Source organism: Gigantopelta aegis, chromosome 5, assembly GCF_016097555.1.
Source record: "Gigantopelta aegis isolate Gae_Host chromosome 5, Gae_host_genome, whole genome shotgun sequence".
NCBI classification, from domain to species: domain Eukaryota; kingdom Metazoa; phylum Mollusca; class Gastropoda; order Neomphalida; family Peltospiridae; genus Gigantopelta; species Gigantopelta aegis.
In genome coordinates this window covers 4,724,139-4,737,009 of record NC_054703.1, presented here as the reverse complement: position 1 = coordinate 4,737,009, position 12,871 = coordinate 4,724,139, and the positions used below count along the sequence as shown (strand labels likewise).

The 12,871-nt window shown below is 38.2% G+C and overlaps 1 protein-coding gene across 2 annotated transcripts in view; it reads left to right on the top strand.

The window, feature by feature from the left end:
• LOC121373617 (dipeptidyl peptidase 9-like) overlaps window positions 1–4,796 on the top strand; it is a 52,925-nt gene extending 48,129 nt beyond the window's left edge. For both annotated transcript variants that reach the window (XM_041500316.1, XM_041500317.1), the window contains exons 19-20: window positions 3,285–3,396; window positions 4,230–4,796. In XM_041500316.1, the coding sequence (XP_041356250.1) occupies window positions 3,285–3,396; window positions 4,230–4,322 (205 nt within the window). In that variant the 3' untranslated portion in view covers window positions 4,323–4,796. The remainder of the gene's footprint in view (window positions 1–3,284; window positions 3,397–4,229) is intronic.
• The last annotated feature ends 8,075 nt before the right edge of the window (window positions 4,797–12,871 follow it).

The following is a 12,871-nucleotide window of genomic DNA, read 5'->3' as shown; positions in this document are numbered from 1 at the left end:
AACTAACTGTATATTTGGTATTTCTTGATAAAACTACCTGGCTACAATCTAACTGTTAGACCCTTGAATCGTCAACTTGGCCTGTTCCATTTGCTAATGACGGAACTAACTGTATATTTGGTATTTCTTGATAAAACTACCTGGCTACAATCTAACTGTAGACCCTTGGCCTGTTCATATTGCTAATGACGTCACTTTCTGATGACGTCATTAGCTTTCAGGGTGTTATTTTGATTTGATCCCAGTTTAATAGCCCAAAATATTCCCCCGCCAAACTATACCCAGGGTATAAACTGGACTAGCCCAGAAATATACCCCTGTTTATAAAACAGGCTAGCCCAGAATATACCTCTCTAGTCTGTATTTCAGTGTGGAGAGGGGTTTTTTTTCCATCATAATTTATATATTTTGGGCTAGAGAATATTGAAATATCTTCTAAAATGACTAATGTGTGATAGTTTTATTTTTATGAAAGCAATAGTTGCTTTTCTTTTAAAGCGTTTATTATTATTTATTTATTTATTTATTTTGTATACAGGTTAGTAATCAAAACTGAGGGTTAGGGTTAGGGGTATAAAACAGGCTAGCCCACTTTAACCCCGGGGATAGTTTGGCGGGGGGTATATTTTGGGCTGCTACACTGGAAAAAGAATGTAATTAACCAATCATACAGAACACACTCACCATCAGTTTAACTAGTTATTAGAGTGTGAAGTGTCGGGGCGTCATTTTGCTCAGCCGGTTGAGCGCTCACCTGAGGTGCTTACATTGCAGGATCAAACCACCTCAGTGGATCCATTCAGCTGATTGTATTTTTTTCTCGTTCCAACCAGTGCACCACAACTGGTAAAAGGTCGTGGTATGTGCTTTCCTGTCTCTGGGAAAGTGCATATGAAAGATCCCTTACTGCATTAGGAAAAATGTAGCGGGTTTCCTCCTGTTAGCCAATGATTAATTAGTCAATGTGCTCTAGTGATGTCTTTAAAAGAAATTAATTCTTCTTCTTTCAGATCTGTGAGAATATTTTTAAAACATTTTATCTTGTATTAGTCCCAGTGGGGACAATGTTTTGTCCCTGTCCCACATCCATCTGTCCTATATAAATAATTAAGTTTTTTTCGAGATTTTTTTTTCTCAATGTTTCAAGATCAAGTTTGACTTTCATGACCATTTACCCATTTTTGACAGAGTTGTGGCCCTTTAACTTAAAAGATAAGAATTTTTTTTGGGTCTGGTATGGAATAGGAAGGAAGGAAGGAAATGTTTTATTTAACGACGCACTCAACACATTTTATTTACAGTTATATATGGCGTCAGACATATGGTTAAGGACCACACAGATATAGAGAGGAAACCCGCTGTCGCCACTTTATGGCCTACTCTTTTCGATTAGCATCAAGGGATCTTTTATATGCACCATTGCACAGACAGGATAGTGCATACCATGGCCTTTGTTACACCAGTTGTGGAGCACTGGCTGAAACGAGAAATAGCCCAATGGGGCCACCAACGGGGATCGATCCTAAACCAACCGCGCATGAAGCGAACGCTTTACCACTGGGCTACATCCCACGCCCTCCATTTCTAGGAAGTATTGACCTTTGACCTTTGACCTGCTCTGAGGCCGGGATGTAGCTCAGTGAGAAAATCCTCGCTTGGTGCACGGTCGGTCTAAGATCAATACCCGTTGGTGGGCCTATTGGGCTATTTCTCACTCTAGCCAGTGCTCCACGACTGGTATATCAAAGGGATGGTGCATATAAATGATCCCTTGCTACTAGTGGAAAAATGTAGCGGGTTTCATCTCTATGACTGTGTCAAAATGATCATATGTTTGACATCCAGTAACCGATAATTATGTGCTCTTGTGGTGTCATTAAACCAAAACAAACTTTTTCTTCTTTTTTTTAACCGGCTCTGTTTCAGTTGTGTATTAGTCAGTCAGAAAATGAGAGATCACCCGTCAGACTGGTAGTTGCATTTTTTTACTCGTCAGTCAGAATTTCTACTCACAATTGGCGAGTGGGCGAGTACTTTATACACCCCTAGGCACTCATCCTTTTGTAGATGTTTTTTCTGACACTATCCAGCCAATGCACCACGACTGGTACATCAAAGGCTGTGGTATGTGCTATCCTGTCTATGGGATAGTGCATATAAAAGATCCCTTGCTGCTAATAGAAAAGAGTAGCCCATGATGTGGCGACAGCAGGTTTCCTCTCTCAATATCTGTTTGGTCCTGAACAACATGTCCGACACCATTTAACCGTAAATAAAATGTGTTGAGTGCATCATTAAATAAACCATTTCCTTCCTTCTGACACTCGTGTCAAGAAAATGTTAAACTGCTCCAAGGATTTATTTTCTTGTCGTGTCATGTTTAGAGAATAACTAACAAGCTACGAGGAATTACGAATTATCTGTCCTGAGTGAATGAATGTTGTAAACCCGAGCCTTTGGCGAGGGTTTTACAACATTCATTTACGAGGGACAGATAATTCGTAACTCCTCGTAGCGAGTTGGTTATTCTCTTTATTACCCATTCTTTATTACCCATTGTCAATTTTAACTGATTTATAATGTAAAAATTCCTCTGCAGTCTACAACAAAGCCATCAGCCATTACGTCATCTAATCTTACGCGCATTACATGACGTACTGTAAGTGACGTCATAGCATTAATGACGTTCTTTTTACAGCCAAATGTTTACAGTACAAAATACTACAACTGTATTTGCATTTGAAAATAATTATTTTTATATATTACTAAAGCCGCTGCTTATGAAAATATACCATTTCATGTTTACGAAACAAATGAGCCCTTTTTTTTTTTGTAAATCTGTATAGATCGTATAAGGTATGTGTAATCTGACTCGTGAATGGAAACATTATATGAATGAAAGTGAAGTTCCGGCCATAGCAAGCAACCAACCAAAACGTCGTGATTTTTAAGCCAGCCAATCAGTGGCTGTAGAAGCAATCTGCATACTGTGCAGAGATCGAAAAAATATTACCCCGTATATTTTAGCCCATATGGGTAATAATACATAATATATTGTGCCAAAAACTATTACAATTCTCATTTTTCAGTTTTAGGTTTAAGTTAATATATTTCTCTCCCTACAAAATAATTTGTTCCAGAAATTATAATTTTGATTTTTGCTTTCGAGTTTCAGTTCATGTATTTTCATGTATTTCCCTCTCTACAAAAGAATTTGTTCCAGAAACTGTTATTCTGATTTTTGCTTTTGACTTTTAGTTAATGTATTTTCCTCCTTTTTTCAGAGAGAATCATCTCTTGATTATCCACGGCCTGATTGACGAGAACGTTCACTTTCAACACACTAGTTGTTTAATCAATGCGTTAGTTCGGGCGTGCAAGCCGTACCAGCTACAGGTTAGACTTCGCCATAATATAGGGGTGGGGATAGTTAGGGAGTTAGGAACATAGATACCAGTGTTCGAGATTAAAAATTCTGGGCAGTATCCCAGTTGGATACTAACATTTCAAAATCTGGTATCCCACCTGAGAATTTAGTATCCCACTTAAATAAAATTCATAAATAACATCGTAACCAACTTGGAGGACACTGTTCTCGTTCTAAGTCTATTGCTAAGCCGCAATCAAAATAGCAAAATTTGCAATCAAACGGAATCGGCAAAAACATTTGCTGCATCTATTTTTGAGTAATACTGATATAAATTAAAATTTAGTAGTAATCTATAAGTGTTTCTGACATTACTAATGATAAACCTACCTGTATCAATTTTCTGCAGATGTGGAATCAATATCTCAAATAAAATTTTAAGGGAGGAAACATCCAACTGTCAGTTGGTAGTCTGACCCAAGCATAGCTTTTAGTTCTGGTTGTCAGCTATCAGTTTTTCTGCCAGAAAGAAATTTTTGGGTATGTCACTATGGCATTGAATGCAACCACAGTCTATAGTGGGTAGGAGGGGGGGGGGGGGGGGGGGGGGGGGGGGATCCCCCCAAAAGAAAATGGGTTACGTTTAGGGTTAGGGTTAACAAAATCATACAGTAATGATAACAGTAATTAATTTTGTCAAAAGGTTAACTTAAAAAAAATCAAATAAATCTGCAAAACAATTTAGGTATGGCGCCTTACCCGTTTTACCCTCTGGCAGAAACCCTGGTTATTAAGTTTAAAGATTTACTGTTAAAGTAGATTTAGATCCCAGTTCTATCTCTTGTTTCTTTCTCATTTCCAGGTTTACCCCAATGAGAGGCATGGGATACGCAGTCACGAAGCAAGTGAACATTATAAAACAATGGTTATGAGTTTTCTTCATAATAACTTATAGCGAACATTGAACATTATAAAGCAATGGTTATGAGTTTTCTTCAGAATAACTTATAGCGAACAGTGAACATTATAAAACAATGGTTATGAGTTTTCTTCAGAATAACTTACAGCGAACATTGAACATTATAAAACAATGGTTATGAGTTTTCTTCACAGTAAGTTATAGCGAACATTGAACATTATAAAACAATGGTTATGAGTTTTTTTCACAGTAACTTATAGCGAACATTGAATATTATAAAACAATGGTTTGAGTTTTCTTCAAAATAACTTGTAACAAACATTGAACATTAAAAAACAATGGTTATGCTCAGGGTCTTTTTTATAGAATAACTTATAGCGAACAGTGAACATTATAAAACAATGGTTACCAGGGTCTCTTTTAATAGAATAACTGATAGCAAAATAATGAACATTATAAAACAATGGTTACAAATTTTGTTTACAGAATAAATTATAGCACATTTTAAAATGATGGTTATGATTTGTTTCAGTAACATTTATGCATCACAGTTTTATATCAAGAGAATGTTAACAATAGGCATATAAAGTTTAACAAAAGAGACAATAGTTATACATTTTACCATAGTTTGACATCCAATAGCTGATGTATTTTACGTGCTGGGGTGTTATTAAACGTCTATTCTATACTCTTCAAAAAAAGTAGAGAAACCTGAAATATTAATGTTAATATCAACTATTAGACCGAACATACGTTTTGACCACAGAAACCCTAGTAAAGAACTACCGGTTGTAATGTTTGCCCAATTAATTCGAGTTCCCCTACTTTTTTTGAAAAGTATATTTAATAGTTATTTAATGCTGGAAAGTTTATGTGATAACTGACAGAACATAGCATGAAGGATATGTGGCTCTGGGAGATGGGTTTAAAAAGGGTGTGCCTAAATAGTGTTATTATCCATTTGGTTCAACATAACCGAGTTAATAATAATCATACAAAGCACACGTGTAATAACAAGTGTTATTATCCATTTGGTTCAACATAACCGAGTTAATAATAATCATATGAAGCACACGTGTAATAACAAGTGTTATTATCCATTTGGTTCAACATAACCGAGTTAATAATAATCATATGAAGCACACGTGTAATAACAAGTGTTATTATCCATTTGGTTCAACATAACCGAGTTAATAATAATCATACGAAGCACACGTGTAATAACAAGTGTTATTATCCATTTGGTTCAACATAACCGAGTTAATAATAATCATACAAACTACACGTGTAATAACAAGTGTTATTATCCATTTGGTTCAACATAACCAAGTTAATAATAATCATATGAAGCACACGTGTAATAACAAGTCTAATGATGTAAATTGTGGGAAGCGACATCATAACATGACGTTGCTTCTCCAGTCCTAGCCCAGACTGTGCATTTGAAATATGTCTTTATTTGGTCATCTGCTTCTAGTTATAGCTGAATCATTTTGAGTTGGGTCTTGTTGTTCATAAAGAAAACAACAATAATAATATGGATAATAAAGGAATGATTACACTCGTGTGTGAGTCGTACTGATGTTACGAAACTCGTGTCAGGATTCATGTATTACACTCGTGTGTGAGTCGTACTGATGTTACGAAACTCGTGTCAGGATTCATGTATTACCCTCGCTCTCGCTTGGGCAATACCTAAATCCTAACACTTGTATTGTAAAATCAGTACGACACACAAACTCGTATAATAATTTCTATTTGGTACCCCAGCAGGCACTCATAACAGGAAAAATAAAAATCATAATTTCTCACTGAGAAATTGTCATGCATTGGTCTAACAAACAATACTATTGGATGATTTGACACTTTGATTTCACACTCTGTTTTTGGTGCTAAATTTATAACAAAATGTCATTTTAATGCAATTCATTATAGAATAAAGAGAACTTTTGTTTTTGAAAATTATCTATGAATGTGATTAAATTACTCAGCAATACTCAGAACAATGCGTAAAGTGGTTTATATCGTTTCTATACATGTGTGTTGAAAATGTCAACCATATACAAGCTTTGCATTTGGAATGAGACCATTTTACTTGATGCACAAGAAAATGTTTAGTGAGTATTCACCAAATTATATGAAAACTGACAGCTTATAATGCTAAATCAGACTACCAACTGTCAGCAGAATGTTGGCCAACTTCCTGCTGTCACGACTTCTATGACTGTCCAATTGCTAGTCTTAGCACCATTACAACTTTATTCTCATCATATAACCCATTAGTTGTTAATTTGCACACACCTGTTGTAAGTCGCGCCTTCTACGACTGTCCAGTTGCTAATTTTAGCATTCTTACAACTCGATTCTCGACATATAACCCATTTCTTGTTAATCTGAGCGCACATGTCGTAAGTCGGGAGTTTGGGAAATTACAATGCAACCATCGAGTTGGCCAAATTTCTGCTGTCAAGACTTCTGTGACTGTCCAGTTGCTAGTCTGGACACTCTTACAACTCGATTCTCGTCATATACATGTAGTTGTTAATCTTTCATCAGTTACAAGTCAGGAGTTGTGAAAATTACAACGCAACCATCAAGTTGGCCAGCGGCGTAGGCTGGGAGGGGGGGTTGGGGGGGTTTGGATGACACACCCACCCCCCACCCCCCGCTGAAGCAAATGGTCCCTTTTCAGAACTAAAACATACAGGTTTATACATATGGAGTTTCTGTTGGTGCAAAAACAAAATAGAAAAAGTGTCCGCTTTGTTCATATTCGAAACCCCCCTCCCCCTAGGTCCAAATCACGCTATGCCACTGTTGGCCAACTTTCTCCTGGCAGTTGGTAGTCTGATCCCAGCATAGTGTTAAAGTATTCATTGTTTCAAATGTCATCATGAAAAAACACTGAGGGGAGCAATTAATTGCACCCCTGTCCCCTAACTTAATTGCTCCCTTAACATTCGCTCTAGCCACTGCTCCACAGCTGGTATATCAAAGGCTATGCTATGTGCTAACATGTCTGTGGGATGGTGCATATAAAAGATCTGTTGCCACTAATGGAAAAATGTAGTAGGTTTCCTCTCTATGACTGTATGTCAAAATTACCAATGGCCAATGAATAATAAATCATTGTGCTCTAGTGGTGTCGTTAAAGAAAACAAACTTTCTTTCCCCGCGAACTTAGATTATACATGTAGGGAGCCATTTAAGATATTACGATATTGATCATTAATATTTAATTCTTTTCTTATACTGTTTTTGTTTGAAGTGGCATGCTAGTGGGAGCTAAACCCATTCTCTTTGAACTAATCTCAGGGGAGTGAAGGGAGCCAGACGGTTAACTCCCCTGACACAGTGAGGTCTGTTTAAATTGTAATCCTTACACTATCACAAATTAAAACATTTAGCTTGAATTTATTGGTTAAAGTTTAGTTCTTAAGTGTTGCATATTAAAACATTTAGGGTAAATTTATTATTTAAAGTTTAGCCCTCATTAGCGATTAGATTAAAACATTTAAGGTCAACTCATTGCTTAAAGTTTTAACCCCTACATGTCGCATATTAAAATATTTAGTGACAATTCATTGTTTAAAATTTAACGCTTACTTGTTGCATTTTAAACATGTATGGTCAATTTAGTGTTTAAAGTTTAACAATCCATTGCTTAAAAGGGACATACCCTAGTTTTTAAATACTAACACATATCTTTGACTATTATAACCATTTTTGATAACTTAAATCATACTTTACTTAGATTTTATTGTTTAGATTATCAATTTCTGTACATTTGAAGTGTTTTTGGTCATCCTGGTGTTTTTAATATCACAAAATGCATTTCTCATATTTTTAAAAATGCATGTGCATCTGAGAAGTAACAGTTATGGAGTCGAGTTTTAGTCTATTTTTAGAGGGTATTTCACCATTTCAAAGTCACAGACTCATGTTTCACTCAATTGTAACTTTATCCAAATGTGTTACAGGTTTGTAGATTAACTAAACTTAGTGTTAACTTTCACGGGTTGAAACTACGATCTGTTCCTTTAAAGGTTCAATCGTTACATGTCAAATAATCCAACACTGGAGTCAGTTTATTGTTTAAAAGTCTATAACCATTTGTTAAAACATTTAGTGTCAGTTGTTTAAAACTATAATCATACATGTACCTGTCACATATTAAAATATTTATGGTTAATACATTGTTTCAAGTTTTGACCCTTAAATATTGAATATTTAAAAAAATAGGGTCACTTTATTGTTTAAATGATTAACACTTGAATGTCATATTCATGAATACAATATATCTTGTATGGAGATCTACCTTTGAAAATTTACTACAAAGACTGGGTTGTCATCGAAACGTGGCTATTAATGACTTATAATAATTTTTAGGGCTTTAATTTCATAATTGACCTTTCAACACAGACTTGTAAGTTAGTCATTTATTTAATAGTGTTTTACTAGTTAACTTTTCAACACAGATTTGCCACATGTCATTGTACAATATAATATATGTCTTGTTCTTTTTCCGAAAATTCATTGAATAAATATTTTGCATTGATGTACTACCACAGTGATGTATATTTGTTATCTCTTTCATAGCCGGAGTACTCTGCTGTTCCAGAGCTGGAAATCTATTTGGACGGTTATGATCGCTTATGATTGCTCTCTGCCGTCATAGATAACTCTATATGCTAAACACCGACTGGCTCTCTGCCGTCGTAGATAACTCTATATGCTAAACACCGACTGGCTGTCTGCCGTCGTAGATAACTCTATATGCTAAACACCGACTGGCTGTCTGCCGTCGTAGATAACTCTATATGCTAAACACCGACTGGCTGTCTGCCGTCATAGATAACTCTATATGCAAAACACCGACTGGCTGTCTGCCGTCATAGATAACTCTATATGCTAAACACCGACTGGCTGTCTGCCGTCATAGATAACTCTATATGCTAAACACCGACTGGCTGTCTACCGTCGGATAGGCAAAGATCCCCATTCTAATACAGAGGAGGGACGTGGCCCAGTGCTAAAGCGTTCGCTTGATGCATAGTCAGTCTAGGATCGATCACCGTCAGTGGGCCCAATTGAGCTATTTCTCGTTCCAGCCAGTGCACACTGACTGGTATATCAAAGGCCGTAGTATGTGCTATTCTGTCTTTGGGATGGTACATATAAAAGATTCCTTGCTGCTAATCGAAAAAGAGTATCCCATGAAGTGGCAACAGTGGGTTTCCTCTCTCAATGGTCCTTAGCCATGGGTCTGACGCCATATAACCGTAATAAAATGTGTGGAGTGTGTCGTTAAATAAAACATTTTTATTCTAATACAACAGTAACAATAGGTTTCATTTCCATTCTCTGTCTGTCAAAGTAAAGTAAAGTTTGTTTTATTTAACGACGCCACTAGAGCACATTGATTTTTTATCTTATCATCATCGGCTATTGGACGTCAAACATATGGTCATTCTGACACTGTTTTTAGAGAAAACCCGCTGTTGCCACATAGGCTACTCTTTTACGACAGGCAGCAAGGGATCTTTTATTTGCACTTCCCACAGGCAGGATAGCACAAACCATGGCCTTTGTTGAACCAGTTATGGATCACTGGTCGGTGCAAGTGGTTTACCCCTACCCATTGAGCCTTGCGGAGCACTCACTCAGGGTTTGGAGTCGGTATCGTTCTGAAAATTATATGTAGGACAGACGGTGGCATCGTGGTTAGGCCATCGGTGTACTGGGTGATCTGCAAGGCTCAATGGGTAGGTGTAAACCACTCACGATTTAAGAACATGATACTTCAGATGCTAAATTTTTTTTAAAAAGGCGTTTAAAGCCATTCAGTTTTTAAAATTTCCTCTGGTTCTCCACGGGTACGCTGGCTCATCCCTCGTCCCTTGCGGCCGGTTGTTGACTTCTTGAAGAGCGGCATGGTAATGTTCCCTGCATGCAGACAGAACGTCAAATGAAATTTGGCCTGTTCGGCAGCCTTCATATAGGCGTCTTGCGGCAGTCGTACTGGTTCGTGTAGCAGTCGTACTGATTCGTGTAGCAGTCGTGCGGATTCGTAGGCGTGTCGTAGTAATCCTTGACGCGTTCCGCATTAATCGTCATGATTCGTAGCGTATTCGGGAAAGCATCCTAGGGGACACGTAGTAGGTCGTCCCGATTCGTAATGAATCGGGTTCAAGATCGTAGTGGTATCGTATTAGTTCTGGCAGCATTCGTACGCAGTTCGGGAAAGAAGCCGAATCATGCATATTTTGCCACAAAAGTTCGTAAGCAATCGGGGATGCATAAGATCGTGTATATTCCTGGACATTCGGGGTATAATTCGTGTATGTGAGACTGGGGCTTTAGCATATATTTTACTAGTACTAAGTGGGATTGCTGGCAACTCGACGGAGAAAGCGAGACAGTCAGTATGTCATGTGTTGCAACAGCACCGCCCCACTCCACTCCCACCCCCAAACAGTAATAATAATTATTATTATTATTATAGTTATTATTATTAGGCCTACTATTATGATGATGATAATGTTTATTATTATTATTATTATAATGTTGGTAAAATCACGTAAAGGACCAAAGAAATATAGATTTTCTACATTATGTGACGTTAAAATGCATTCAATAATAAGAAGTTGTTTACCAGTGGACAAGTGTGTTGGCGACACGCCCACATGACCACAGTGACCCTGACAGTCAACATGCGTAGCTGGGATTCCCAGGTTTACAGGGAAAATATGCACATAATAATTCTTATATACTGAACAAAATAAGAAACTTCCGCTAACTTTGCTTGAACATAACTTGATGAAAACAAACCGGGGGAATAATTGTTATATATGCGTTTAAAGAGTGTTCCCTGATGCATCGTTTGGTGCAAAAATCATGGCCATAGGTTAACAGAAACTGGGAGAAATTTTGACCAAGTGTGGTAGGGGTTAAAAATAAAAACACCCACTTAATAACGGGTATGACCACCTCTTGAATTGACCACTGCAGTGCATCGCAGGCGCATAGAATTGACTAAAGTGTTGATTTCTGCCTGTGGAATATTGTTCCATTCCTGAATGAGCGCTTGACGAAGTTCGTTGGCGTTAGCGGGTGGGTTGGGACGACGCCTCAATCGTCTGTCCAGACTATCCCAGACATGCTCGATGAGGTTAAGATCGGGACTTTTAGCGGGCCAGTCATCAATGAAATCAGTGTTATTTGTCCTAAGAAAATTTACAGTGTCTCTAGCTGTATGAGAGGTGGCATTATCATGCTGAAAAATCGAGATGTTGGCGTTGTTATGGAACAGAGGAATGACGTGATGAGCGAGAATGTCATCGCGGTAACGCTGAGCATTTAAATTGCCATCAATGACGACTAGTGGTGAACGATAACCATGGGCAATGGCTGCCCAGACCATGACAGAACCCCCACCCCCGAAACGATCTCGTTCAAGAACACAACAGTCAGCATAGCGTTCATTTCTCCTACGGTAGACGCGCACCCTGCCTTCACCACATTGTAAAGAAAATCTGGATTCATCCGAAAAAAGAACGGTATTCCAGTGTCGCCGTATCCAACGAGTGTGTACACGTGCCCAATTAAGACGATTTAGACGATGACGTTGCGTTAAAACGCATCCGACGTAAGGACGTCGTGCATGTAAACCGTTCTCCCGCAGACGATTACGAACAGTTTGCCCACTGATTCGGTTATTATGAAGACCAGGGCCCATATTTTCGAAGCTATCTTAGCCTACGAAATCGTGAAATCATCGTAAGCTATGACGTCACTATGGCATCCGCTGTAGTGACGTCACAACCTACGACGGTTTTACGATTTCGTAGCGCTAAGATGGCTTCGAAAATAGGGCCCCAGGTGTGTTAGCAGCAGTAGCAGTGGCAGTTTGGAATCGATTGCGCAAATGCGTGTTCATGATATAGCGGTCTTGACCACGCGTTGTAACACGCGGACGTCCACGACGTGGCAAGTTGTTGGTGCGTCCTGTCGTTCGAAATATTACGCGAAGATTTCGTATCGCTCGACTAGAACTCCCAACATGCCTTGCAACGTCTTCTGTCGACATGCCAGCATCAAGCATGCCAATCGCCTGTTCGCGTAAATTATTGGGTATTCTTGGCATACTAAAAATGCTACAATGTAAAAAACGTTAATTTTTTACAAATTTTGAAGCGTTTTCGTTCACTTGACAACAATGTCAGTAAGACAAGTAAAACAAATTGACCGAATACTACAGTGTTGTTCGAGCTGGCGTACTTACGCCAGTTGCGGATCACTTTGTCCAGTTCTGGATCACTTTCGAAAAATTGAGGCTTACGCCTTCAAAAACACAATTTCCAACATGTTAGCACTTTCAGCACGTTCGTGGATCCTGACGGACATATTTTATGATCATTTGCAACTCCATAGGGTTCCCATCCCCCTGATTACGCCCCTAATTAGCAATTTCTAAAATCGATTGAAAATCAACGATGGCGTCCCATGACGTCAGCTACACGGGGCGTGTGTCAAAAGTAAAGGTGCGCGATCCTTATTTTCGTTGTGTACTTTCAACAAGTTGA